Source organism: Cygnus olor, chromosome 12 (genome assembly GCF_009769625.2).
Source record: "Cygnus olor isolate bCygOlo1 chromosome 12, bCygOlo1.pri.v2, whole genome shotgun sequence".
NCBI classification, from domain to species: domain Eukaryota; kingdom Metazoa; phylum Chordata; class Aves; order Anseriformes; family Anatidae; genus Cygnus; species Cygnus olor.
In genome coordinates, this window is record NC_049180.1 from 11,485,857 (window position 1) to 11,513,856 (window position 28,000).

At 51.1% G+C, this 28,000-nt stretch overlaps 1 protein-coding gene across 4 annotated transcripts; it reads right to left on the minus strand.

Moving 5' to 3' along the window:
- Positions 1 to 15: 15 nt before the first annotated feature.
- CSNK2A2 (casein kinase 2 alpha 2) lies at positions 16 to 27,997 on the minus strand. 4 transcript variants are annotated; one of them, XM_040570866.1, is made up of 12 exons: positions 27,668 to 27,843; positions 27,383 to 27,494; positions 16,372 to 16,473; positions 15,418 to 15,468; positions 9,197 to 9,256; positions 6,935 to 7,018; positions 5,685 to 5,795; positions 5,368 to 5,469; positions 4,864 to 4,964; positions 4,031 to 4,179; positions 3,735 to 3,828; positions 16 to 445 (listed from the first exon to the last, which is right to left on the minus strand). In XM_040570866.1, the coding sequence occupies exons 1-11, from the start codon at positions 27,769 to 27,771 to the stop codon at positions 3,752 to 3,754; spliced, it is 1,053 nt and encodes a 350-aa protein (XP_040426800.1). In that variant the 5' UTR covers positions 27,772 to 27,843; the 3' UTR covers positions 16 to 445; positions 3,735 to 3,751. The 4 variants fall into 4 exon arrangements, with proteins under 4 accessions (XP_040426800.1, XP_040426801.1, XP_040426802.1 ...); XM_040570867.1 differs by lacking the exon at positions 16 to 445 and having other exon boundaries at positions 2,298 to 3,828; positions 27,668 to 27,997; XM_040570868.1 differs by lacking the exons at positions 16 to 445; positions 15,418 to 15,468 and having other exon boundaries at positions 2,298 to 3,828.
- Positions 27,998 to 28,000: the final 3 nt, after the last annotated feature.

The following is a 28,000-nucleotide window of genomic DNA, read 5'->3' on the forward strand; positions in this document are numbered from 1 at the left end:
TGCTTCTTTTAAAACTTTTATTCAACAATATAGAATTCTTTCAATTATAATATAGAACTGTCCATCACGATGATACATCCCCTGCCACCCCAAGACCTTGGCAGAGCCTGGGGCAAGCTGGCTAACCACAGTCCGTCAGAGGCTGGGAAGGGGAACAGCCTGGAGAGTGGAGGTGGAGGAAGGAACGACTAACCAACAACCACTTTGCACAACCTTCACATTTCCATGCTTTCTGGGTCAGGAGGAGATCAACAGGGAACCAAAGGCAGAAGAACCTTTTACGCTTGGACAGAAGGGCTGTGTTCATAAGAAGGTGAGTGCCATCCAGCCAGGCACGCTGCCCCACTCAGCCCTGCCCGGGCTGCAGTCTGCCCGCCGTCACTCTACGCGCGCCGGTAACGGTTCTCATTCTGCTTATGGAAAATTGGGAGCAACAGCACCGGACCTGGGGAGAGACAGGAGGAGGGAAGTGAGTGTTGCAGGATGCTACCTGCACAACAAAAAGCTCCTCTGGCCCTGGTGGCGAGGAGATGGGCAGATGCACTGCCCCACGTCATGCCATGCCACACCACTCCCAGCCAGGCCCAGCCATCCGATCCACTGACCCCCAGGACATGGGGACAGCAGGGACCTCAGCCTGCTTTAGAACAGGCGGCAGGGTGAGCAGGGAAGGCAGGGCTGAGCAAGGCAAGGGAGAGCTGCAGTCCAGCAAAGCAGTGCTTTCACAGGCAGCCAGACACAAGTTCATTTTTTTTTTTTCTCTCCCCAATCTCCTGCAGTGTCTCCCTCTGCTGCCTCAAACACCTCTAGCCCTGCCAAGGGCCTCCATTGTGTAACACCACTGCAAGAGGCACCACCTCTGCCAGAAACCTAGGGCCATGCCAGCTGAAAGGCCAGGACACACCAGGGCTCTCCTGCACAGCGTGGCAGCAGTAGCCAGATGCAGGAGAAAGGGTACAAGGCTCTGTGTTCCCCAGACTCCTCCCTTCCTAGGGAGGAGACATCAACTCCTCCAGCTCCTGGCTGTCCCTACAGGCAGGACCACACTCTGGTAAGATCCAGAGGAAAGAAGAGCTGATGAGCACAGAGGAACCAGCCTGAGCTGCAGCCAAGTGTACGCACCGTCACAGGAGTGGTAGTCGGGAGGCTCCATAGGCTGCAACCGCTTATTTCCCTCTGGAGGAACGGGTCACAGCTTTTTGTGCCCTAAAGCCAGTGTAGGGACATGGGGAGATTCAGGGCAGGTTGTTGTTGCCTCTCTGGTCAATGCAACCAGGGAAAGACATCTATCTGTTTCAGACCCCCTGCTAGGGAGGGCATCTCTTTTCCTCTGGTTGAATGTTCCCAGAACGCATTTCTGTCCATAGTTCGGAGGGACAGAATTGCTGCTTCCTGAAGCATCACCTTGAAACTTCTCCATCAGGTTTGGACACTGTCAAGCATCATATGTAACCATTAACATCTTTCACCTACGGAACTTCCTCCAAGGAACTGTCTTCTTCTTCATGCCTCTTCTGCCTTGGCCAACACCTGAGAGCTAGAAGACAGGCAACTTTGGAGCACAGCAGCTTGGGTAGACTATGAGAAATGTTCACTCCTGACTTCCAATTCAATACTTGTTTAAAAGCAGTTCTGAAACCGATGTTAAAATCCCCAAACCGCCCCTACTGGCGCTAGCAGAGCTTAAGAACATGAGAGACCTCAATGTCTCTCAGGTCAGGCAGCCCGGAGGCAGGGCAGAGGGAAGGTCAGATGCCTGGGAACGCTTGCTGAAGTCTTAAGCAGCATCTGCAGGAGAGTTCAGGTTAGTGAGGGCCCCGCAGCGTGGCGGCATCACCAACGTCAGACAGCTCCTCAGCCTGGCCACCGATAATGGAGCTCATGCACTTGTCACTTCCTGGGGTAGGAGCACACCTTTAGAGAAAGACATCCACCTGGGCTGCGAGGAGGTAAGCATGTGGGTACACGCCTGGAGAGTCCACGGCTTCCAGCCACACATCAGTGACTTCTCTGACCAGACATATTACATGTCTGTGACAGACAGTCTGAGACCAGCACCTGGGCACTGGCTGTTCGAGTCCCACGTACCACAAGCGCTGACTCCCACGATGCACCGACAGCTCACACCTCCCCTGCAGCCCCACAGAGGACAGCGAAACTCTCAGGGCTGATGGCATGAAAGACTGCAACCAATAACTAAAGAGATCCCAAAATATTCAGAAGAGGCAGGGTAGAAAAGCCAACCCGAACTCTTTCTCTTTCTGGCTATCCCACAGATTTGAGACAGCAGACATTCAGACGTATAGATATTTATTGGTTTCAGTGAATTATACAAATGGATTGACCTGCTATCGATGCCAATAGAACTTTATTGGAATATGGAATGTAAACAGATGTTTCAAATAGAAACATTGCAACCTTATAAAAAATTAACTATTTCGACAATGCCGCAGAAGGAAATTCTGTGTTTAGGTGCTGGTGGGAAAACACTATCTCCAGCTTCTAGGTTTGAGCATCACCAGAACCACTTGATGAAATTACACACAGAACAAGTAGAGGAGGCAACTGTGAATCGTGGGGCTATAAAGCCATCGAGGGATCTGATGAAAGAACCCGCAAGACGAACCCCCCACCCCCCGCAACAGAATCGGCACCCCAGAATTCAACAAGTGGCTGACTTTGTTAAAACACTATGTGGGATCCCAAGTCCCGGACCAGGAGCTGCACAGCCCTCTCCCCCAACAGACCACGCCGCTGTCTGCTGATCCTTCCCCTCCCCGTGCTCTCCTCCCCCAGGCCTCAATTCTGCTTCTCTGTCCTGCGGTGCCGGATTGAACCATGCCAGAGCTGTGCTCTGGCACAAGTCTGCATCTGGCACGAATTCTCATGGGAGCCACGTCATGAGGTACACGTGGTTGCACACCTATCACAAGAAGTCTTGGGAGTTCTGACTTTCCTGAGCTCAGTGGGAAAGTCCGGATAATCCCTCCCCTCTTCTGTCACAAAAGCAGCCCTCACATTCACAAGTTTCCAAAGCAGGTCTATTAGTTTCTTTTCAGAGTGAGCCTTTGTCAAACACACCTGGAGGGGGGATCTCACCTCTCCCCAGCAACTCAGCTCAGTGCCTTAGTTTTAATGTTCCAGACAATCCTGAGATGCTGCTGGGTTTGTGGGTTGTTATTTTTTTTTTTGTTAAACCTCCCCTCTCCCCGTAACTCCCTGGCATTTGCAATTAAAACTGGAATTTAAGGGCCAAATTCAAGCCCAGAGTGAGCAGTAGGACTTGGACCTCAAAGCAGAGTTGCACCTGCTGACCCCCAGCCTGAATTTGGTTCACCCAGAGTCTACAAGTCAGAAAGGCATGTTTAGAAAGAGGCATGCTAAGGGCTGATGGTGGAATGGCCGATTTGTCCCCACCAGCATGGTGGGAAAGACTGGACTGAGAAGGAAGAGAAGGATCCATAGAGATGTGAACCAGAATCAGTCATGTTGAGCCCTGGGGATATCACTACATGTTTAACTCTTGCAAGACCATTTGCCCAGGGCTTTGGTACCACAGGGTTAGAGTTACATTAACCACAACCACCAGAGAGGAACTGAGGTTTATGACCCCCCCCCCCCAGGTTAGATTTCTGCCGAGTATAAAGGGGAGGGAAAGGGGGGGGGTCCTTGGTTCATTTCCCTTCACTGTGTGACCGAAGGTTTTGCTTTTATTTGTAAACATCTTGAATTACCCGTCGTTTTCCAGTCTTCATCGTGCTGTTGTCAGGCCACTGGAGAGCACAGCGTTTTCTGAACTGGGCTGGGACTGCTCCTTCACCACTGGATCTGCAGGAGACACAGACCAGGCAGGAAGAGGAAACAGCATTTAATAAAGCGGAAGCTCCACCCTGGCAAACCCTTCCAGAGAAACTGCCTTTAAAACCCCACAGACCTGCCAAGGCTTTTGCTGAGTGGGGAGCCGAAACTTCCTCCCCAACACAAGACCCTCTCTCCAGCCCAGCTGGCCCCAGCTTCTCCGCAGACTCACAGAAATAGGGGTGTTCCATCGCCTCCTTGGCAGTCAGCCTCTGTTGATGGTCGTATCGCAGGAGCTTGTCCAGGAGGTCTAGGACTTCAGGGCTGACCAGGTGTCTGTTCTCACTGTGGATGAAGTTCTCCCAGCGCTTCCGGGAATGCCTGCAAAGGGACCTGTTGTCACTGCCCAGCTCTGACCAGCACAGCAGTACTGAGAGCTCCCAGGGAAATCACTCTCCACTTCTGGGAAGAAATAGCTGCAACAGACACTGCCTTCAGCGCTCCCTTGCACAAGCTACCACTCAGCACTTGCCAAAGGGAGAAAGCCCTCTCATTTAGGCACAGAACTGTGTAGATGTCCAACATCTGGGAAATAGTAAGCTGGGAAGGGTGCAATATTGCAGTATCTTCTGTCTACAGAGACTACACACCAACATACAGCAGGCAGGGTGACACCCTTGGGACCAGAAGTGCGCTGGCTTGCCAGCCTGCCTCACACAGGCTGTCTTCACTATCCCATCTACCTCTAGTCCTTTGAGAAACCTCAGCTGGGAGATTTTGAACCCCTCAGCCCACACTCAACTCCAGCGTTTACATCTCCATTTCCAGGATGTCAACAAACAAGAAAGGGAAGAAGCATGGGAAAACTCGTGGATCAGGGGAGAGGCAAAAGGAAAGAGCCTGTATTTCAGCGACCTGCTGGGAGGCCTGAAAGCAACACCGGGATCCAGAAGATCAAAGCAGACCTTGGCTGAGAGTCCTTCAGAGGATGGACATTCAGTTCATCGCCCTCTCTGTTTTATGACGTAAAAAAAAAAAAAAGCTGCATTTTACTTCTCCACTTACTGGCCCAGGATATCATTGAAGTGCGGGTCCAGTTCTATGTGGTACTTCTTGAGATACCCATACAGTTCATCTGTGCCCAGGACCTTTGCGATGCGAACCAGCTGGAACAAAAGGCAAGTTGAAAGAGAGCAGAAGAGCAGGCGTGGAAGAAGGAGCAGATTCTGCTGGAGCAGTTACTATTGAACCTGTGGCTCCTTTCTGGTTTGATGTCTACAGACAGGACTGGGTACTGTCTTACAGGGGAGAGCTGCCCAAATGCAAGAGCTCTTCTTCTGGAAACTTCCCAGAAGGAAGGAATATCTCCCTTGAACCTCATTTTTGCAACATGCGCATGAAACAATCTCCTACACAAGGCAGTCATGTGTAAGCCCAGACGGCTCAACTAAGCACATAGCAACATCCTCCCACCCTGGTGGTCCCATCCCCAGAACCTCCCCACCATACACATGCAGATGAACTGGTGACACCTGTCTCACTAGATAAGGCAGGTATCAAAGTCCTTACCTGGTCATAATTGTCCTGTCCATGGAAGAAAGGCTCCTTTCGGAAGATCATGCTTGCCAGCATACAGCCTAAACTCCACATGTCTAAACTGTAGTCATACATCTGAGGGGAAAAGGGAGAGGCCATCAGAAAAGAAAGGTGTGCTCACCTTGGCATGATTCCCCAAGAGCAGCAGACAACCTCAGCCTTTTCACTTCACAGCAAGCCTCTTTCCAATCCTGGCAATGCCCTGACAGGCAAAACCAGACAACCCAAAGGTGGCTGAAGTGCAACCACAAACAGTATCACCAGTTTGCAAGGAGGAGGCAGACTCTTACTTGGTAGTCCACAAGGAGCTCCGGTCCTTTGAAGTACCTAGAGGCCACGCGGACATTGTATTCCTGAGCTGGATGGTAGAATTCTGCCAGACCCCAGTCTATGAGCCGCAGCTGAACATGCGATAAAGAGACACAGAGTCAGGAGCCTCAGCATGAGCAAGCTAGGCAAAGCCGCGTCTGCCAAAGCCTCTCAGTCCCATGAAGCAAACATGTAGGCCAGGAAGCAGGGAGGTGCTCTGAGGACACGAGATGCTCTCGGCAGTGCTCTTCCTTCCCCTTGTCACCATGCTGTGCTGGCAGAGCAGACTCCAGCTTAGTGAGCTTCTCTGCCTCCCAGCTCCAAAAAGACCATCACTGCTGGGTGACTGGCTCCTTACAAGTGCCATCAGCCACAGCGGGCATAACGGTGCGTACTAGGGAACAGGCAAATACCAGCTATTTTATCCTGCTGTTTAGAGGGGCTGGGCCAAAGGCAGTGTCAGTTTTAACTGGGGGCTGGGAGCAGGAAAGGAGGCAGGAGACAGCCCACCACATCTTGCAAGGCAGACTATCTCTTCTGTGGCCGCAGGGATGAAGGACCAGCCGTGTTACTGAAGGTAACTACTGAAGGTAGTAAGAGCTTCCCCCTTCCTTATAAATGCTGCCTTGCCTGTACAACCGCTGCTGATTCACATGGAGGGACCTGTGGAGCAGTAACTCATTTGCTGCTGCAAATCCCAGGTCCCTTAGGAGGCAGGTACACGCATCACCCGAAGAGGTTCAAGTACCACAACAGGGAGGGCAGGCTCCCTTTGCTGCCCATTTCCATGGTAGTAAGCTTGGTGCAAACATTTCCTTTGATCTAACCAGCATGTCCCAAAAGAGAGGAAGCCACTGCAGGGCAGGCAGGCTGTACTACAAAAGGAGCTTATGCTCACTGGGTGAGATTATCCATGTGTATTTCGAACAAGGCTGCACATCTCCTGCCTAAGGTCTCTGCACCCCACCACCACTACACCTCCCCAGGTGGAGACTAACAGCAGATCTGTTCTCCTCAGCAAAGACATCCAGCGTGGTTGACTGGGGAGGAGAGCAACCTCCAAGCCAGGGACTCTCACTGTGGTGCTCCTCTGATGTGGATGCAAGTGGAGGGGAGCAGACAGAGAAAGGCTGAAGGGGTAAGTACAGCTGCCCTGGCTCTGGGTACAGAGATGGCAGAGTTTCAAGCTTCCCTGGAAAAACCCTGCTTGTAAGCCCTGGTGCCATCGTACCTTTTTCTGTTGGTGGTCTATCATGACGTTGTGGGGTTTGACATCCCTGTGCATGATCCCCATGCTATGACAGTAATCCAGGGCCTGGCAGACATACACATATGTTAGACATCACTGTAACCACAGCACAGCATTAACAATATAACAGACAATTCTCAGCTAGCAGCAAGAGTGCCCTGTCCACGAGGAAGTGCTGCAGCCCTGGCACAAGGAACTAGCATTTTCAGCTCTTACTCTGCACGTGGCAAGCTGACAACAAGATGGTATTGATCTCCTGTCCTACAGCAGACACAGGTCCTGGACCTGTGTTCCTTGTAGGGTTTTGGGAGAACGCGATACAGAGAGGCGTCCCACCTGGAAGCAGGCCCAGTGCTCCAACCTGGGCAGCCCCACACTTCCTGGGTCACAAAAGAAGAGCTTTTCTCCCCAAAAGGGGACAACTCATATGCATATACAGTCTTATGGCCTTCCAGTGAAGGCTTTCATCGGTGTTCCAAAACACACTTAAGCTAGAAAGTCACGTCTGCTCATTTAAGCCAAAGCTGTGCTTACAAAAGGCAGGTGATAGCACGCAAGGAAGAGTGACACTGCTTCAAGCCTGGAGGCAGGAACCCGCAGAAGCTCTTCAGCTCTGTGACCCTGCACCACTCACTCCCCCCATGCAGCTGTTCCCTTGAGCAAGGAGGTGAGAGTGTTTTCTCAGCTTCAAGGGGAAGGGAGACCCATCCATCAACATCTAGCAGATGCACCGAGACCTCCAGTGGCACAGAAGGAGGGCACAGTCTGCAGTCATTCAATATGCAAGACATCAGTGCCAGGCAAGTAACATTGCCCTTGGGTCCCTGCTGCAGCGGGAAGCACAGGAGGCAACAGCTTCTATCACAGCAAGGCTGCAGGGAATGATCCCTGCAATGTCACAGGGACTCACAACCAACAGCAGAGTTACAGCAAATGGTGGTCATGCAATCTGCAGTACTGGAGATCTTTAACAGGTTGGGCAAACTGCTTCCAGAGATGAAGCAGTTTGGTATCTTGCTTGTCCCAAGGCTGGATCATCTAATCCTTATCAACCCTTCCAACCTAATCCTGATGAACTTGGGCTCCCCCCAGCCTTCAGCAGGAAGGGCTTTCCCTTGCAGAAAGGTGGAGCAAGCTTGGGGGTGCAGAGAAGAAAACCTCCCTTGTGATCACTAGATCTCTTTCAGGTCATCTCCTGCAGTCACCAAGTCCTGAAGCACAAAGGGCTTTCCTCATCTATCCCACTCATCTCCAGGGGCAGTGAAGCTGCAAAGTGCCAGCCAAGGAGTCCCAAGACCCTGCTGAGACCTGATATGGACAAGCTGCTGCTCCAGCAGGTCAGCACAGCACAGCACAGCCCTGGGATTAGCTGAAACATACCAGCCTAACATATCTCCCTAATGCCCTGCTGCCTCCCAGGTCCTGTAGCCAGCCACTGCAGAGAGGCTGTGCAGCACATCACGCCGATCTGCCATGGGGCTCTGTGAGCACTTCCACGGGGAGGTGCAGGTCAGGTAAGAGGAGGTATTTAGGGCACTCCTCATCCTTCTGCAAAGAGACAGCGATGGCTTTGGCCAGCAGGTTTCAAATGAAAATACCGGTGTTATAGCAATGCCAGCATGACCAGAAACCTCATTCCCAAGACCACATTCAGTGCCTGCAGGGCACTGACCTTGCCAACGTGTTCTTCAAATGCTCCACATCCCTTACCCTGAGACACAGGGTCATGGAAGACCAAGTGGGCAGAAGCCACCTTCTGGGGCTGCATTTAAATACTGCAGCAGAAGAAAGCCTGGGGCAGGCAATACCTCTATTCTGGTCTCTCTCTGGTTCTAAGGAGTCCCCAGTTCCTCATCCCTGCAAATGCCTCTCAGTGCTTGTACTGGGTCTGGCTGAGAAGGAGTGGGTTGTCCTCACAGCAGCCTGCTTGGTGCTAGAGACACAGGGAGACAAAGCACAGCCCTACCCGGCCGCTAGCAAACATAAACACTTCACAGGGAAGGCACAGGCCCCAGGGAATCAGATTGTTCGGAGGTGACTGACGGTCCCCAGTTTGGCTATAATGTCTGACAGCAACATGCCAGGCAATCAGATCATTTCCTAAGCCTTCTCTGGTTATGAAACATGGATTCTGCATTGGATACGAGAGAAGTAACTGCTTAATAGCACTACCCCAGGAACCCAGCTACTGCCTCTCTCATTCCTAGCCTCCACGTCCAGACTGCCATATGCAATGCCACTCACCTTCAGCAGCTCATACATATAAAACCGAATATCAAAGTCTGTCAGGATCTGGTACAGTTGCTGAAATAGATTTGGGGAGGGAGAAAAAAAAGAGAAACAAAAATAAATACTCCAGATTTGAATTAGTTTCATTTCCTGCACCCCACCTGCCACCAAGCATCAATAACCCTACTCCAGGTCCCCCTGTGAACACTGTCACTCCTAAGGGCTGCCCTGGGTTCAGATCTGCCAGGGCTATGCACTAGGAAATCCAGAAAGGAAGCAAGAGCTCCTGTGAAAAGCCACTGGGATCATTCAGACCTGTCATGACTTTTTTCCAGCAGCAGACAGTCAAGCTGTCTGTCCAGGGAGGAGACAGCAAGGCCTTCAGAACACACTGCAGCTGGCACAGATGATCCTGTTCACACGCAATGTCATCATGATGACTTGACATCAGTAACATTCAGAGCAGGCAGACAAGGAACACATGGGCAAGCCTTCCAAGTGCTCAGAGTAGGGCGGGGAGAGGAAAATATTAACCTAACACAGCACAGGGCTGGGAAGCATGAGGGGTAGAGGGCCTCGGAGCAGAGGAGGCTCCCCTCCCTCCCAAGACAAAGGGGAATGCAACTCAACAGCACAGAAAAGCTTGTGGGAGCAAGTAGAGCACAGCACAGTCTCAATGAAGTACTTGTTGCCAGCACACATTCACCACCCTCCTCTCTTCTGCGTCCTTCTGCTGCCCTCATTACTACTGTGGAAGTGACAAAGATCCAGGCTGCACTTCAAACTCGACCATACCACCAGCACAGTCACTAAAAACCTTATCCTGCTGCTCCCATGCCAGGTCACGACTATCCCAATATTTGCCTTTTGCTCTGTATCCGACATCGGCAGCTGTGCCAGCTTGGCACCATCGGGCCGTGCTGTCGTCCAGCAAAAGCAAGGTGAGACACCAGGGCAGCGAGAGGCGAGCTGGGCCAGGAAGGACGTGCATGAGACACCCACAGCAGGACCAGACCCCTCTGTCCTTTCTAACAAATAAGGATCATCTCACAGCCCAGTTAAACCACCGGTTGCATCAGCATTGGGGTCAACTGCTCATCAAGGGCACCGCTGGCATCTCCGGGAAAAATACCATAGCAAGGGATTGAAATTCACATTCCAAGAAAGAAGTTCTGGCCCTGGATCCTCTCCAGACCCAAGGCGAGATCCTCTTAGATCGTCATGATCCTGCCATGCTTAAAGGCTAGATCCAAACAGTCCCACCACCCCCAGTACAGCTCTGAGAAGTCATTTGGTAACATACAAGTGTCACTTACACATGAAGAGCTTAAATGGCCTCCAGGATGCAAGCTGTGTTTTATTCTCATGAGCTGGGATAATCCTAATGCTTTGGAGCAACCCAGTCAAGCAGACAAGTGAGCAGGGAGCAAAACCAACACAGCCACAAGCTACAGCAGGGACAGATTTCCTGACTTGGCTGCACAGGGCTCTGTAATGCATGTCCCAGGGCCAAGCCCTGGCAGCAGAGAACAGCTGAGCCCTTTCAAGAGTTTAATTGGCTTGCTTAAGTAAGAAACACTACAGGCAACAGAGGTGCCTAAAACCCACGTCTTTCTGGGAATCATCACCCTGCTCAACCTCGCCTGACAAGATCAATGCATCTGGGGAAGGCTGCTGTGGGCAGCCTCCCTCTTCACACAACCCAAAGGCTGGGTCTCCTTTTCCCTGTTCTGGTTCTTCTGCCCCTTGCTGCCTGCGTGGGCAGGGAAGGGATAGGGAAGAGGTCAGTGCTGCCTTTCTTCTCAGGACCACAGTGCTGTTGGTTCTCCAACTCACAGCCCAAAGCAGAGGCAGCCATTGAACAAGCAGCTTTCAACAGACATCCCTAGAAGAGCTGCCTGCAAAACCAGCGCCTCTGACCCTCTCGCTGTGCCAAGGCTGGCAGTGCAGCTAGCAGTGCCCAAGCTGCACTTACTTCAGGAAAGCCCCTGCCCGAGCACGCTCAGCCCTGAGAAGGCTTTGACAGCAGGCTCTGAATCCCCTTCGCTCAGCCTCACACAGGAGAGCAGACACTTCTTTCACAGACACATCCCGTGCTCTGCTCTTTCAGCTGGCTCCTCAGAATACAATCATCAGAAACATCACGGCCTCAGACCCTGCTGAGAGATGTGCTCACCCCACTTGCCAGCGCTCAGGATGGCAGGAGGCCTCGGAGACCTGGGCTGCTCTGCCTCCTCCACACAGAACATGAGGAAAGGCCGAACGCGCCCTGCGGTAGCCTCCAAACCTCCTCAGCTTTTTGTGATTTTTTTTTTTGTCACAAATGAACTAACCTACCGTAACTAATTCTGTTAGCACCTGAGGAGGCACTGATGTGCTTCCCCTCTCCACAATGCTGACAGGAGCTACACGCTTATTCTTCTCTGTTGAGCAAGCAACGTGGCTGGCTATCTGCAGGAAGCAGCATCTGCAAAGCAATGGGGTGGCTCCGAGCAGTGTTCAGAGGAGACAGACACTGCTCGGGAATGCAGGCTTCCAAGGCATCCTGGCTTTGGCAGCAACACAAGGGAAGAGAATCTTTCATATTTCTGCATCTCCTACCCAGGGCAACTATTTTTTATACTAACCTTCGATAAAACACACGCAATTCCTCACAGCAACTGTAATTGACCCAGTGCACGCCAAGTGGAAGGTCTGACTCAAAAGCTCTCTGTCCCCACAACCGGCTGAACATCCTGAAGCAACTTTTCATTGCTTGCCTATTTTTGCCCGTCTCCTCTTCTTCCAGCCACAAGCTTGCTAATGTTTAAGAATGAAATAGCAAACACAACACAGCACTGCTCCTGGAGCCTTGGCTCTGCCTCTTTCTTTCCTGAGGAATTTGTCTCTTCAATGCAATGAAGGGCCACGGCTTGCGCAGTAGCAGGTACACTCATCGACTACAAAATATATACGACAGCTCATGCTGGCTGACGGACAGGTGTTTCATTTCAGGTTTGAAACCAATTAGGAAAAGTCCTTTAATTTCACTGATGACTACTGGCTTGACTGCATGGCTCTGCGGCACAGCTATGATTTAAGGCAAATGAACGTCGGTAGCTTGAATGCTCACAGATGACAACACAACAGGTCTGAAGAGAAACACTAGCCACATACACAAGCTGCCTTCCTCACACAGCAGGATATACGTTTGTTCTAGCTCCAAATATGTTATTCCTGTGACTGCAGAACTGTCAAGTTTAGAATGGACCTAGCCAGGTAATTTAAGACAACATAAATCAATTCTAGGGAAGTATCACATAAGCCTTCTGTTTACACATCTTACATATTTAAAAATAACCAAACCTGCTGGAATACAATCTTGCACTGATGGCCTAGAATCGTCCGTAGCCATGGTTGAAGCCCCACAGAAGTGCAGCTCCTGCCTGTGCACAGAAAGCTGAGGAAAGCCGTCATCCATTTCCATGGGCATGCAGTGACAGCTGCCCTTTGAATGGGCACAGGGGTGAAAGAATTAACATTCAAAAGATAAAATAATTTTTTTGAAGGAAAGCGACTGCCAGAAAGGAGACTACTGAAAAGGAGGCATCCAAGCTTGTGAAGAACTATTTCCAACAGGACAGAGAAAAATGTAACCCCGTAAGGCAGTTGGCAACCACCTGCTGTATACAAGCTGCCCTGGGAATTGCCTCAGGAGCCCCTCATGGGCCCTGCCAGTGATTTCTGAGCAAGATGTACGGTACTCATCTGTACTGATGAATCTAGAAGTCAAAGCAGAGACGGGCAGATCACCAGCAGCCACCCCAAAAAGAGAAGAGGTCCCTATCACCAGGCTTAGCTCACATGGTGCTTAACTCCAGCAGAATCTGGCTGCCTGGGGAGACCAGGACTGTAGAGCAGAAGGGACAATAGAAGGACACTGACCCTGGGAGCTTTCTAGCTGCTTCACATGTAGAGATATATATCAAGCCAAGACCTCTAACGCAAGTGGTCTCATCTATTATGTGTGCTTCCTGCTTGGCATCACTTCAGAGCAAGGGAAGACACAGCTTGGGAGCCTCTGTATACAAGATATCCACAGGCACCTGTGTACAGTAGCAGCTCTGCAATCTGCCAATTAACTGCAGCCCTAAGAGCCTCCCCAAACAGAGGAGCTCATGCAAACGTTGCTTGAATAACCCACATGCCCCATGCATGGCTGGTGAAATTTGGGTTACAAATAAACCCTGAACATGAACAGCGTTACTGCACGCCCTGGGGGGCATGCCTGCATTCCCAAGACAATGTTATTCCTGCCTTGTACCAGTCAGCATCAGGTGAAAGCAGCAATTATTTCATTCTTGGACTTGTACAACTATGAATCCGGACTTCCTCCAGAAGGCAGGCTTTTTCTTAGCAGCCCAGAAATGATCTGCCGCAAAACCATCCAGTTGTTTCTAATGCAACAGCCAGAGATGATGAGCACTGCTACTTCTGCTGAGGACAGATCAATGTTGCTTTAGTGGCCGCAGAAGAGCCTTCGACAGCTCCCAGCAGAGCTGAGAAGGCTGGCCTACCTCATACTCTAAGCCTTGTGTTTTTCAGTCAGAGACCCTGTTGGCCACCAGTCTCAAATTACTACCTAACACTCTACTTCACAAACACATTTCAGTTTTTGGGTGGTATCCTTGACAAGAAATTTTCCCTCTAAGGACACCAGAGAATGCTGCGATCGTTTTTTGACCAGGATACACAAAGCAACCTCCAGCAAGGCACGCTGCTGCCTTAGCGACCTATTTCACCTCAGGCCATATATTAAAATGTTTAAGAAAGAAAAAAGCTCCAAATATAAAGTTGAAAATTTCCACACTCAGCCTTATTAAGAGTCCCTGGATCACCAGGAGAAGGAAAGGTGTACATTCACAACATACACAGCACTGGAACAGACCAGCTGATGCCAATGAGGCCCAGACACACCAAGCCTGCTTTAATTAGCCCTGAAAGGTTACACAGAACTCCTCTCATGGCTGTTTACTTGGAGGTAACACTCTTCTCCCTGCCCAGAGCTGTTAGGGCAGACACTCCTGCAAGTTACTATTATTCTAGCCTCACTAGTAAGTCTCTGCATGAGATTAAATAGCACTAACACCACCGCTGCCAGAATGGCTGCAGTCCTCGCTACCCGCTGTGTCCCACCCAGTGGGATTAATCTTGCCAGACAAACTCCGGGGGATGAGAACAACACATGCTGCCTCGCAGCACGCAGGGCTGCAGCGGAGGCAGTCTGTGGGCCAGGTCACGAGGTCAGTCCTCTCCACCAACACCAACCCGGAGTCCTTCTCCGGGCGTTTGGTGTATCTGTTGAAGCTGTATCCTAAAAGGTGCACATCTACATAACACTCCTCTACGGACAGGAAGAAAAAAGCACTGTCCTATAATACAAAATGGAAGAGATCCCTGAAAACTGCAGGAAGGGGTGATGCCTGGCTTTCTAATGGTAACCGCTCAATTAATTTTCCACCGCTGACTTAGTAACTTAGGATAAAGATTCACAAGGGGGAAGCAAAGATACCATTAAAATAGGTGTGGTCGCTAATCATCATATAACCCTTTTGCATATCAACTCTCCTCTGCCAGCCGGAAGCATTTCAGCAGCACATGCAGTTGTAGCTGTACTCAGACAGAAGGACCCCAAGCTTTGGAGAGGAGTAATACCACTTGAAGCTCCCCAGAAACCAGAATATGCTGCAGCCTTGGACAAGCAGAAGAGCTCTCAAGACTGCTCAGTCCCTTACTACCAGGTTCACTGGCAGTGAGAAACCTGCTCTCCAGCCTCAGCCACCCCATGGTCCCCAGGTCTGAAGGATTCCAGCACAAATCAGCATCACCTGCTCCATCAACTGGACTGCCATAAACAGAACATCATTATTGGGTAATATGGGCTATTAATTTGGTCTGAATAGATAGCACAACGGTGATTAGTAAATTTAGAGGGAGGTAAGAAGATCTAACCTGTTGGGCTTAACCCTCAAAGTTGGGAGGCCATTCAGCGCGCGAGGTTTTTATTGCTTCTCACTTAGAGCCTACTTAGTAACTTCACAAGATTCTCATTTATGGGGGGGAAGGAAGGTGAAGCTGACATAAGGAACAAACCCAGATTTCTCCCCATAGCTCTTGAGAAGTATCTGACAGCCCAAGAACACAACAATCTTAACAGAAATAGGAGGCCTCCCCCCTCCACACGCAGGCAGACTCACCTTAAAATCTGTGTTATTGATGTATTCAAACACCAAAGCAGGGGTCTTTGACTGAGAGAGAGAAAGAGAGAGAGAGAGAGAGAGAGTCATGGTTTAAAATGCCCTCTTGACCTTTCTTGGCTCCAAGAGACCTGGGAAAGCTTTGGCTTCCCGCTCAGCCCTTACTGCAGAGGGTGGGGCAGGAGCAGAACATCAAGAGAAGCACAGCCCCAGTCTATCAAGCAGGGGCAGGGAAGCTCCACTTGCACCCCACACAAAAAGACAACCCGGCATTTTGGCCAGCACTGCTCCCCCAACTCCACCTATGAGAAAATCTGCTGGGCAAGGGAAAAGGTGTCATCAGGCACTAAAGCCTCGCAGCCCATGGCAGGAAGGTCAGCCAGGACTGCCAACACTACAGCAGTGTCATTTCCTCTCCCTGGATGCCAGCGAGCTGGTAGTCACAGACCTCAATCAGCTGCTGGTCAGAAAAAACTTCCTGGGAACGGGGTAATTCTGGCAGTGCAGACAAAGGATATGACCTCTGGTCACCGGACAGGACAGCAATCAGAAAGATGAGAAGTGCTTTATATCCAATTGCCCTGCAAAATCTTTATGTTCCAGATGCCAGACAGAAGCTGGAAGGCTGCACAGTTTCTGCTTTCTTACAGCAGATTTGGAAGGCTGCAAGACTTCTCCCCCATCAGCCATGGGAAACTCACAGGAGACACAGATGTGTAAAAGACTCTTGGGAACTCGGAGAGGAACATTAACTCATCCGAAGTGACCCATCTCAGGAGACCCTAATGAAGCAGATGCCAGGTGCCCCTGACAAGCAAAGGCACAGGCACAGTGAACGCCTGATCCCAGCCAAGAGCAGAAGTCACGCCAGCCGTGTCCCAAAGGATGCCCAGGGCTGTGCCTACAACCAGCAAGGCAAGCCCACCACACACACCGCAACACACCAGTACCTACCACTGGATCCTTGACAGTGTCAATCAGGTTAATGATGTTGGTGCCACCACGCAGATTCTCCAGAATCTTCACCTCTCGTTTTATCTTCTTTTTCTTCACTGGCTTAAATAGACAAAAGCAATTAGAAGTGAGAGTCCTTTCAGACATTAACAGTGATTTCTGCCACTGATTTTGACTAGATCCCAACACCTCCCCTATTCCCCTGCTCCCACCCTCACAAGGGAACATTTTTAGCTTCAAAGAGCGGACAGACACTTTGAACGAACTATGATTTGTCTACCTTCAGTGAAAGCTTTCCAGCCACCAGAGAAAATCAAACCACTCTAGACAAACATAATTGTGACTCCAGTAACTGTGGTTAAAAGCACCTTGGACTGCTGTGTGGAAATCTTGGCACACTAATTCTACGTTATACATTTAGAGCCAGCGGACAAACATGGTAAGGTCTCATACCTCAGCTTTGTTTACCAGCACAGAACAGTTTTCGCTCCTTGCTCCCAAGGCATTTTTCCCAACAAGCACTTTAATCCAGCAAAATGACAACCTGAGAGTCTTCAGCACCATGATTTCTAGTAAGCTCAGACACTGCTGTACTTAGCTATGCTCAAGTGTTTCACAGCCACCCTAAGAGAGTAGACCCAACTGCATGGCATGCCATCGCATCTGTATACCAAGATTATTTTTAAAGCACGCAGACATTTTAAACAGTTTTTGACTCCTCTTCAAATCCACGCAGTCCCAGGAATTCTCTCTGTAAAGTAAGCTTTCTCTGGACATCGCCCTGCACAGAGTGACAAAGAACAGCTGCTCTCAAGGCAGGGGCCTGGAGGTTGGATTAGCTTTTACACTCTGCTGATCCAGCGGTTCATTGTAATGAAAAGGAATGATCATTTCTGTAACTCATACACTCCCAAGACAAATTTAGCTCTGGGCAGCTTAGAGCAGCTATGAAGTGAGACTTTATTTAAGCCTTGGCTAGTGACCAGTGTGGGCATCACCAGTTGCATACCACTGCTGGCTCCAGCAGTCTTCCTTCACTGCAGAGCTGGAATGGCTCCTGCTGCACTTCTGGTACTGCTACAGAGACATCGCACAGGGACCAGTAAACCTCTGACACTACCTGTGAGGTTTGCTCCTGGAAACATGTTTTCCCGGTCATTTAGCTTTCTAAGACATTCACCATCCAGTGTACAGTCCAGTCTGCGAGGAAGGAAGTAATGGGGAACAGCAAAGAGGTAAGAAGCACCTTACCAAAGCGACACAAGTTACCAGATGTCAGCAGCTTCGACCTTCTACACAAGGGATGAGGAGCCACAGGAGCTCAACAGCTTGTGCTCCCTGTCACCTCGCCTCTGCCACAGCCTTCCGTGCTCTTACAATGGCTGCGGAGCACCGACGTGGCAGCTCGCACTCACGCCACATCATCTCTGATTTCAGGCCACTCAAAGGAACGTACATGCAAACGGGAGAAGGAACCAAAGGTTTTCATATAGCCAGAAAACATGTCGTTTATCTAAGTGATAAAATACGCTGTCTTTCTAGGCTCTCCAGGTAGCTTCAGACTCAAATCCTGCTCTCCTCCTCTTCCAAGTTAAAAGGCAGGAGCTAGACTTTCAAGTCAAAATATGAGTGAGAATATCAGCCCTAAGCAAAGTGCCAAAAATAACACCTATACTGGTACAGGCAGTGTCAGCACCTTGTAAAGCCACTGTGGAAAACGGCAGCAAGGTCCACCACAGCTGCCAGCCAGAGCTGGAGCAGTGAGCAGCAGGCTTCACTGGGAAGGGGGCAAGAAAACAGCTTGGGGCAATACCAAGACACGCTTGGAGCTGGCATAAGGTTAGACAGACACGGAGAAGGAGCCAGAGCAGGGAATGGAAATGAGCAGAGGTGAGGGCTACATTTCTGAACCTGAGATGAAGATGCTTCATTAGGGACTAATTTCATTTACGTCAGCATGGCGATGGACACCACGCTTGCATCGCCCACATCCACTGACATTACCAGAAGGCAAGATGGAATTAGAGGACATAATTCAGTTACTCTGTTCGTCCAGCAAGGCAGATGCACACACAAGCTGTTTTCTAGGGACCTTCAAAGAGGGAGCTCAACCACTGCCATCCTCAATGAGCTCGCTGAACTGCCAGGCTGTCGACAGATTCCTGCACGCATCAGAGCCACTCTGCTGTGACATTTGCACCTGACTGGGAGCTGAAACACTGCCTGAACACAGCCAAGGGGACCCAAAGGCCACTCTGAAAGACCATTTCCTTTGCAATGCGGCTATTTCAAGGGCCTTTTGCATTAGCTAGGTAGGGAGGATACACCTCAGATTTCCATTTCTCCTTCCATAGCAACCACCTCTCCCACTGGGGAAGAAGAGGTCTGCCCCCACCACATCAATTCCACGCGCTTCCACATTTCTCAAGACTGGAAAAGGCTGCCCAGCATGATCCCTGCAGAAATCTACCCCACCACTCCCCTGCAACACACTTACTGAAAGACACGAGCAGACAGCACCAATGACTGTTGGAAAAAGGGAGAGAAGAAAGTTAGTTTTTTTTAATGAAATGCCTGCAGAGAGTCGCCAAGAGCAGCACCTCTAACATCACCAAGGGGCGACACTTTGGCAAACACTGTTTCAGCAAGAGGGAGAGTTAAGAACTGCTTGCATGTTTTCCTGCTAAATTACAGCCTCACAGAGCTTGGTCAAGGCTGCCCACACATGGCTAAGCTAAAACACGTCAGGTATGGGCCTGGGAAAGGGTCTCCCAAGTGACCGAGCAGCCCTGCCCACTGCAGCCTGCCCTGCTGCAGGGGTGCGAGCTGTGCGGTGAGCGCGCTCCTCCTGGCTGCGGACAACGCTCAGGATGGGGCTTTCTGCCGCTAGGGAAAGAGGGATGCGGAAGGGAGAAACGCCACGGGCTGAAACCTGTCATCTCAGAGGAGAAGTTATTGCCCAGAAGTTTCCCCCAGAGAACAATGCGGGGGAGTAAAGGATCTCCCCATTTCTGCAGGATAAAACAGGGGCAATCACTGGCCTCCGTACCACAACTTCCACCTTACGAGGCTACCCAACAGCATGCCATCACCTACCCACACGCCGCGCCGTGCTGTGCCCAAGCCACATTACTCCAGCCACGGCTCTAAGTGCACTCTGCCTCCCAGGAACGCTTTACCGGAGCTCAGTTTTTGCACAGTAACTGATTCCAAGCCTAGACTCTTGCATTATCCCATCTGGCAACTCAAACACCTTGGTGCAAACCTCTCCAACACATGGCCACTGCTGTGGGCTGGCTGACCAGGGCAAGCCGGTCACAGCCACGGGAGCTCTGCTCACCCAGGCCTCAGTACTGCTAAAATCACAGGCGATCAGCAGCACAGCCACCGAGCACCAGGATTAAGCCTGGGTCGCTACAACTCCCAGCCACCCGATCTGTCTGTCCAAGGGTGTTGACTCCAAACACACATGGATTAAATGTGAACCAGCAGGCTATTACGGCCTCCAACCATCTGCCTCTCCCAGCAGGAATAGCTTCTAAGACACCAGCCGTTGCAGCCGGAGTATTTTAACTGCACTGATTTAAGGCTATTTTATTACTCGAGGCTAGGAACAGTGGCATTTCAGGTTGTGTCTCCTACGTGGCTCAGTCCGCTCTGTCCTGGGAGGGCTATTTCCCACAGAGTAATGAGGCAGCTACCTAGGCACAATTAACTCCTGAGTTTGACCAGCCCGTGTTTGTCAGGCAACGTTTTAGAAAGGTGCCGACTCCACCTCCATCTGTTCCCACAGCAGAGGCATTTCAAAGCTTTCTTCTGAGCTGGGATTCTCTAGCGGCCAGAATGAGTCAAACCCTCGCTGTGGCCTTTCCCTCCGGCAGGCACCCACGGAGTCCCTCTGAAGCACCTATTTCCATGAAAGCCGTAGAAACTCGACAGCTTGGAGACTTCTGTCGCATGTGGTTGAGATTGGCCAACCAGTGCAAAAACTGCTGGCGGGGAGGGGGAGAAAGGCTGACAGACAGCAGAATTGCGTAAGGCTCGTTTCCATAGGAAACCAGGCTAAAAGACGTGTCTCAGTTTAACCGTGTCTACACTGGGAGGGGTTTAATCACTTCAACTGCAGCAGTACCCTCAGAACAACACGGCCGTCTAGCACTAGCCAGTTTTCCAGTTTCCCAGAAAATTGCTTCTTTTCTTAGCCAAACCGGCATTCAGATGGCTGCAGGCAGCGGAGACAAAACGCACAGCTCGTGGCTGTCCAACGCACTGAACACACAGAGCAGAGGGCCGAGGTGACCTCCAGCCAGGAGGGTGGTCTCCACGGAACCCAATGGTTCTCACTTGACTGTCCCAGCCAGGCCTGCTTTGCTGCAGGTTTCCTGCCCTACCAGCCAAAAGGATCACACGAGGGCGCTTCCATCTGCTTAAAGTCAGCCAGGGCAGTAGAGACAGCGACAGGGGCCAGTGCCACCCCAAACACCTTCACCCAAAGAGATCAGACAGCATCACGAGATGCCGTCCTGTGCCAGAGGCGAGAAGTGGCATGGGGTGAGTAGTTGCTTTGCAGACAGGTAGATACAAAAAACACCTCTCTGTGACTGAGAGGTCAGATCCTGGGTCACTTACTGTGCGATCACAGACTTGTAAGCAGGGAAGGAGTCCAGCTGCAGCAAGCACCAGCTGGAAGCATTAACATTGTTTGCTAAAATAAACCTTTAAATACAAGACGGCAACCATCGCTTCCTGTCTTGAACAAATAGATGTCTGCCTGGTTAACCATCTCTTTTGGTTGGTTTCTAAAGCAAGCGAGCATGCATCTGCCAGATGCTTCAGTTCCAGCCATCCCCAACAACCTGGGAATCCATCACTTGAATTCAACAAAAGACAGAGATTTTTTATCCCAAATTTCACAATGAGAAAGAAAAACAGTGACCAGGAAGACGCGGGAAATCCAAGTTCGATTCAAAGCATAAAAATAACTTTCCATTAGCCGAAAGCAGGCAGTCATGCAGTACGTGGGTGCTGCCAGCTAAGGAGCACACATGCTGCTCTGAAGGAGTCACAGAAGGTGCTGGGTTTTACCCAGCAGGTGCTCTGAAAAAGAACAGCAATCAAAAGATACAAATCCAAGAAAAACAAGTCATTTATTCCACCACACAATAATAATAAAAAAAAAGAAGTCTATTCTTTGCCCACCAAACCTGAATAGCTCAGAAGCACCCCAATACTTGCAGCGAATGAACAGGCAAATCTCAACAACACACAAACACCAGCAGAAGGCTTGAGCGGCATCCTTACAACAGGGTTTAAACGTTTAAAAGTTGGCACTGCAAGCTTATTTGTCTCTAGCAAGTATTATTGAAAGGATCATAATAATCAGCCTATAAAGCCCGATGCCAATTGCTCAATAGGAAAATAGGCTTCAGAGCAGCAGTGCTTATTTTGTGAGACGACAGATGGGAAAGCAAATAATTATTTTCAAAAGAGCTACGAAAATCAAGGAGCCCACTTGTGTTAATATTCGGGAGATGCAAACAACTCACAAGATTCCATCTTTGCACCTTACAACTTCCATCACAGGAATTCACATTTTCCTATCCCAAGCTGCTCTTGAATTTTACAGGAGTCAAAAACAAACACAAACAACAAAAAAAAACAGGTTGAAACTACTGAAGCACTTTTGCTTTTTAATTCAAGCTAGGTAAAGCATAGCAGCAAGTGTTTTGGGGGCAGCACCTTTCTTCCCTGCAGAACGCCTTTCCCGTCCCCACAGCGCATCCCTGAACCAGCCCTTCTGGGGCTGCAGGACTGCCCTCCATGCACCCAGACCGATGCAGTCAACTAGAAGGAGACACACAAGGATCAAGCCCTGATCCCTACTGCCACCGTTTCAAGGAACGAGAAGCACTCACTCGGGCTCTGCCCTAGGACACTGCAAACAGACACAGTGCTGTAACTCATCCTCCTCCTCACAGGAGCTGCAGTTCTGCAGCTCACCAGTTCCTTGTGGCAAAACGCAACCGCGAGAGTCATCAGCTGCATCTCCAGGCCGCTGAGAGACAGTTGGTACAACTTCAGTTGGTCCCAGCTCCGCACAAGGCTGGACTCCAACTACTGACTGTGCCAAGCTCAGTGTGGGCAACTGGTGTTTGGAACAGGAGTTGTGCACACTGCTCTCTTGCAAAAGGGCTCACTTCAGTGCTGCCAGAGGAGGAAGTGGGCTGGGGAGAGCTGATTCAGTGAGTACAAAGGCAGGAGAAGCACGAGATGCAGATAGCTACCAGGAGCAGGGATTGAACGGCTTTGGTGGTGGAAGGTCAGTGATGCAGTCAAGAGCTCCAGCCCTGAGGGACCAGCATCATCCTATCGTATTTCCCCGTGCAATCCCTTCTGCACAGCAGTCATTTCAGCCCCCACCCAGAGCACACCAATATACGAGGGCTCTGAAGCTTTTAGAGACAGCAGAATAATTACCAGAGCCGCAGGGCTACCTTCCCCTGAACGGTCCTCCAGCTACTACAGTGATAATTTGAGTTCAATTCTGAAAGGACCTTGCTGCAGCCCCTCGTCTGAGCAGTGGCTCTAGAGGGTTCATACAACCCAGAAAGGGGAAGAGGGGAAAAACAAAAACAAGTAAGAATGCACTTGTGAAACTGCGTACATGGTTGAAAGTTTCAGCTAACGGACTCAGCGCAGAGGGACAAAAGCCACCAGAGGAGAAAGGGACCATTTAACCACTGCTGCAGAACCTCCACTCCCTCTCCTTGCAACTACGCTCTCTTCTTAACCTCGGCCTGTTTTGCCTGTTCAGACAGCGACCGTACATGGAGACAAAAGTCTCTTTATGTGGTGGGTTTAATGCCCCACAGGCAAACAGACTGTACGTAGACACACACGCGCATGAAGCAGGAAGGATGACTCCCGTAGGAAGCGGACAATGTGGACGCCATAACCTCCACCTTGGGCAGGCGTTCAGGCGGGTGATAAGCAGTGCAAGAGAACGGGCTGTGAAGAACGCTGCAGTGCAGCTGTAGGTAACTCACTACAGCATTCTTGCCATGAAGAGTCACCCACAAAAGTTACCAGCAAAGCGGAAAGGTTATCTTTGGCTTCGAGAGTGCAACTTGCAATGCTGTCCACATCTCCTAGGAACACTGCTTTTTACCCCAGAAGAGTAAGGCACAGGAGAACAGGAGGCTGCAGGCACTCTGGAGCATCCCTCAGATGACTGAAATGGGGAGTTCATCAGAGGCAGCACAACAGCTGGAGGCTGACCTCAGCAGTCCACCAAAAATCTGTGTGGTTAAGATATGAAAGAGTCGAGATGTGCTTTGGGTACCCGCACTGGATGTAGACAACACATAACTCACTGGACACAAAGATGTCTTAAGCTTCCTTAGCACATGCAAAGGAATCTCGGGCCTCATCCTGGAAGCCAAACATTAGCATCAAATTTAAGCAAGATGCAAAAGCACACAGGACACATTCACACATTCCCTCTTCCTGGTCTGGCCCTCCCCTAAGCATGCAGGAAGCATACCCACAGCTGCACTGCGGAGAGCCAGAGCAGAAAGCCCTCAGGAACCTCCTACACCAGCTGGAGACAGCAGGAACACAGCTGCCTCTCTATGTCCCTACCAACGGTGAGGGGTAGGTACAGCGCTGAGTACTCCACTGCATGCCAAGGTGACTTCAGCCCCATGGTGCTTCCCCCCCGCCCCGAATCTTTTCTCTCTGGACAGGTTGAAAAGCTGAGGAGTTACCCTCTGACAGCATCCTCCAAAAAGTTTTATAAGTAGAAGCAAGGCAGAGGGCGTCTGTGAGGTAAATCACAGCTCCTGCTCCAGTGCTTGGTGGCTGCTGTCCTACACAGCGCAGCCTGACAACTAGTAGCAGTGGAATGAGAAGGAACCCGTTCATTTTTTTTAAAGCACTGCAGAATTTTCCTGGAGAAAAAAAAAACAAGCCATCACTAAGAGCATTGCATTTTCAAAGAAAGGTACTTGACCTTATAACACTAACGTTACAGTCACCTGCATGATCTCAATTCTGCTCCTTCACTGACACGTTATGGTCACAAATAATGGCACGGTCACAACCCACTTCCCTGCAGGATTATGCCTGGACCTGTACTTGGGGTAGCAGAACAGAAAGGCAATGCCAGGAAATTGGGAAACATGCTTTATACAAGACCAAGCTGCCTGGGGCACTGTGATACCTATCAGAGCCATTAGCTCCCTGACCTTGTCCACTGCTTAAGTCATCACAGGGCACTTGAAGAAACGAGGCATTTAGCTTCCAGAAGAGGAAAAGCAGTTTATCCTGTTCACCCAGCACTAGACTGGGACCTATGCTCTAGTCTCAGCTTTGTTGAGGCTAAGGGACTTGCCCGAAGTCACACAGGAAATCTCTGTGGCTCAGTTCTGCATCTGAGAAAGGGTGATAAAATTTCCTGACCTCTCTGGAGGAGGGTACGAGATGTTCAGGTACCACAACACCAAAGAAGGGGAGAAAAACGTCAGGGGAAGTACTTGCTACACGCTAACTCAAGCTCGGTAAGGATAAGCTCCTTCAAAGAGCAAGGCTGGGAAGAGATACCAGTCACCTCACGAGGCACAGATATTAAAATCACTCTAACGCATACCAAGTTGTTCTCTCAAAGAACCTTAAATAGAAAGGAGGGACTGCTGAACAGCCACATCCACCAGCCAGCAACTGTCCCGCCCTTTTGTCCCACCCCTACTGCCGCACAAAAACCTGGGGACTTGGTTGCATTTCCCACCTCAGAGAACCCAGCCTGAATTACAAGGAACAGAGACGCCCAGCTGATTTGCTAAGGCTCCGCTGTAGATACATGTAATTACATTTGCAATTAAGTTTGAGTCTAGCTACAGGAAACCAGAGGCACTTTCCACAGTTCAGAGTGATGTTATTGCCACACTTTGCAGGTTTTCATAATGTATACAACAACATGGCGCTCTGAAACTCGCTTCTCACTGACCCACTTTCCACTGAGAAGAAAGTTCGTGTTCATTTATCTGGACTTTCTGCTTTTCCCTGCTTACTCGCAGGAATGCTGTCTGCATGTTAATGCAAGCGGGGGTAGCCAGGGGAACTGGTGGGAACACTCTCCACGTCAAATCTGGGCCAACCTAGTCCCTTGCTTACAGGGCTTTAAGGCAACACGTAGAGGCCCCAAGGAGGAGCACCCAGCCACCCTGAGATGACTCCTGCCGGCTGACTCACAGCTCAGCGCTTACAGGCTCCCTAGAGATGAGTTTGGCAGCCACAGGGAGAGGAGCATCGCTCCAGGGGAGGCTCTTTAGGCTGGTAAGAGGTAAAGAGGAAGATTTCTGAAGACCTTCCCTGCAGTCTCTCTACCTCATGGTGCCTTTTTATGTGGGCCGAGACCTGGACTCCCAGAAAACCACAGCAGTCCCAAAGAGACCATCAAGGGCTCCAGAGCAGCATGCAGAAGTGCAGTTTCCTCAGCCTAACCACAAGCCATCCCGCCATAAAACTCAGCTCTGCACTGGCTACCTCTGACTACTCTCTCTCTCAAAACACATATTGTTGCTTGACCTACTTAAAAAGAAACACAACAAATGAACAACAACAACAAAAAACAAAAACAAAAGCCACATAAAGCATCCAAAGGTGGGGGAAGCCCCAGCAGCATTCCAGGAGAACTCAGCTCTGCAAGGACACGTGAGCCTTTTTACTCTGCGTTGCCACCAGGCTCAGCCACAGGGCTGTCCCTAACAGCTCACCAAGCCGCCACCTTGACCGCAGCTGAGGCAGGGATGCGATTAACTCTCCCAAGAGGCAAATGGGAGATCGCTCCTTGCCTAAGAGCTGTGGCTGGACAGACCATGACAAGCTTCCCAGGAAGCCGAGGACGTTCCCAAGGAAGCAGAACAGTGAGTGAGTGGGGAAGCCACAAAGTGAGCCAGCCAGCTGCACCATCGGAGTGGACCTAGCAAACGTCTTCGGGCTTCAGCCCAGTGCAGATGTGTCCTAGGCAGCTGCCAGCCTCGGTGGCTGCAAGGGCAGGCTGAGCTCAGAGCCTCCTGCACTTTGAAGATCGACACGTGCTCTTGGGGAACAAGTGACAGGTGTTGCCGGTCCAACAATTAACAACCACAAGTGTCATCCAAGACAAAACCAAAAGCACCTCAACTCTAACCTTTAGTTTCTGTGTTTGTTTTTTTTTTTTTTTTTTTTTTTCAAGCACAGTTTGCTGCTAGGACAGTTACCACAGCTCTCTGACCACACTGCTTCTGTGACAAACACAGGTAACCCCACACTCCAGCCACCCCAAACCACAACCTGTTACTTCTGCATGAAGGCCCCCACATCCCGATCCCACTACGGCGAACACACCAGAATAACACACGTCACTGACGCTGCCAAACATCCAATGGTCCTTTTTAGTCTCTTCAGGTTTTCACAATATTTTTGGCCTGTCTGCAGTGAAGTTCTCTCCCATGTAACAGATCCTCTAAAGGCCGGCATATACAGTTTTGTCTGCTTTCCAAGCACCCCGCAGCCTCTCTCTGAGGAGGCTGCGGCCTGAGCGTGAGAAGGTTGCATGCCAGCTGCCTGGAGGTTAACAGAAGGATTCCCCCTCCAAGCTTCGCCTTCCTGTTGACAGGGCAGTCTCTGGGCTGTTTGAGACAAACACTGCCAGATACGATTTACCAAACGCAGGCAGCACATGCAATGCTGCTCAAATGTCAGGGCTCCGAGCATTCCTCCTCCAGAGGAACTCTCAGCCCACAGCAGACTCCAGCTACGCCAGACAGCAGGGGCGAAGGCATCAGAACATCCCTCCAGCACGGGGGACACTAAACCCGTTTCCAAACGCACCCTCCAGCACCTGAACACCCACGATGAGAAAAAAAAAAAAAAAAAAAAAATAGTTTTGGGGTGAAGGGCAGGACCCCACAGCCCTCGTCTCTGCCGACCCAGCTCTCTCCCAGCCCCGGCAGCCACCCGGGACACTCACCTTGAGGATCTTCACGACGACCCTCTCGTTGTTGGTGATGTTGATGGCCTCGAAGACCTCGCTGTACTTCCCCCGGCCCAGCTTGCGCACCAGCTGGTAGTCGTCCTGATTGCTGTGGGCACCAAGCAAAGAGAGGGGCAAGGACGGGGAGAGGAAGGCGGCTGAGGGGCGCCGGGGCTGGGCAGGGGCCGCCCCTCTCCCCCCGCCCGCTCCCCCCCCGGGGGCAGAGGCCCTGCAGGCCGAGGGGCTGCGGGGCCGGGAGGGGGTCCCCGCGGGGCGCTTTACCCCCAGCTCGGGACGTGCGCCTCGTAGTCCCAGTACTCGCGGCTCCTCAGGCTGTTCACCTCGGCGTACACCCGCGCCCGGCTGCCGGCGGCCGGGCCGGGCATGGCGGCGCCGGGCGGCGGCTGCGGGAGGAGGAGGAGGAGGAGGAGGAGGAGGAGGAGGAAGGGGGAGGGGGGGGGGCGCGGGGCCAGCGAGGCGGGGCGCGGGGCGCGGGAGGGCGGCGGCGGGGCCGGGCCGGGCGGGGCGGGGCCGGCCCCGGGGCGGCGGGCGCGGAGCTGGGGCCGAGGCCGGGGCCCGGTGCCGGCGGCTGCAGCCTGGGCCGGCCCCGAGCGC

Excerpts from the sequence above, each read along its gene's own strand:
- CSNK2A2 (XM_040570866.1), bottom strand. The coding sequence starts at position 27,771 with ATGCCCGGCCCGGCCGCCGGCAGCCGGGCGCGGGTGTACGCCGAGGTG. Across the intron at positions 5,796-6,934 it reads TAGACCACCAACAGAAAAAG|CTGCGGCTCATAGACTGGGG; the intron begins GTACGATGGCAC and ends TCGCATGTTCAG. Across the intron at positions 5,470-5,684 it reads AGCTCCTTGTGGACTACCAA|ATGTATGACTACAGTTTAGA; the intron begins GTAAGAGTCTGC and ends TTTTCCCCTCAG.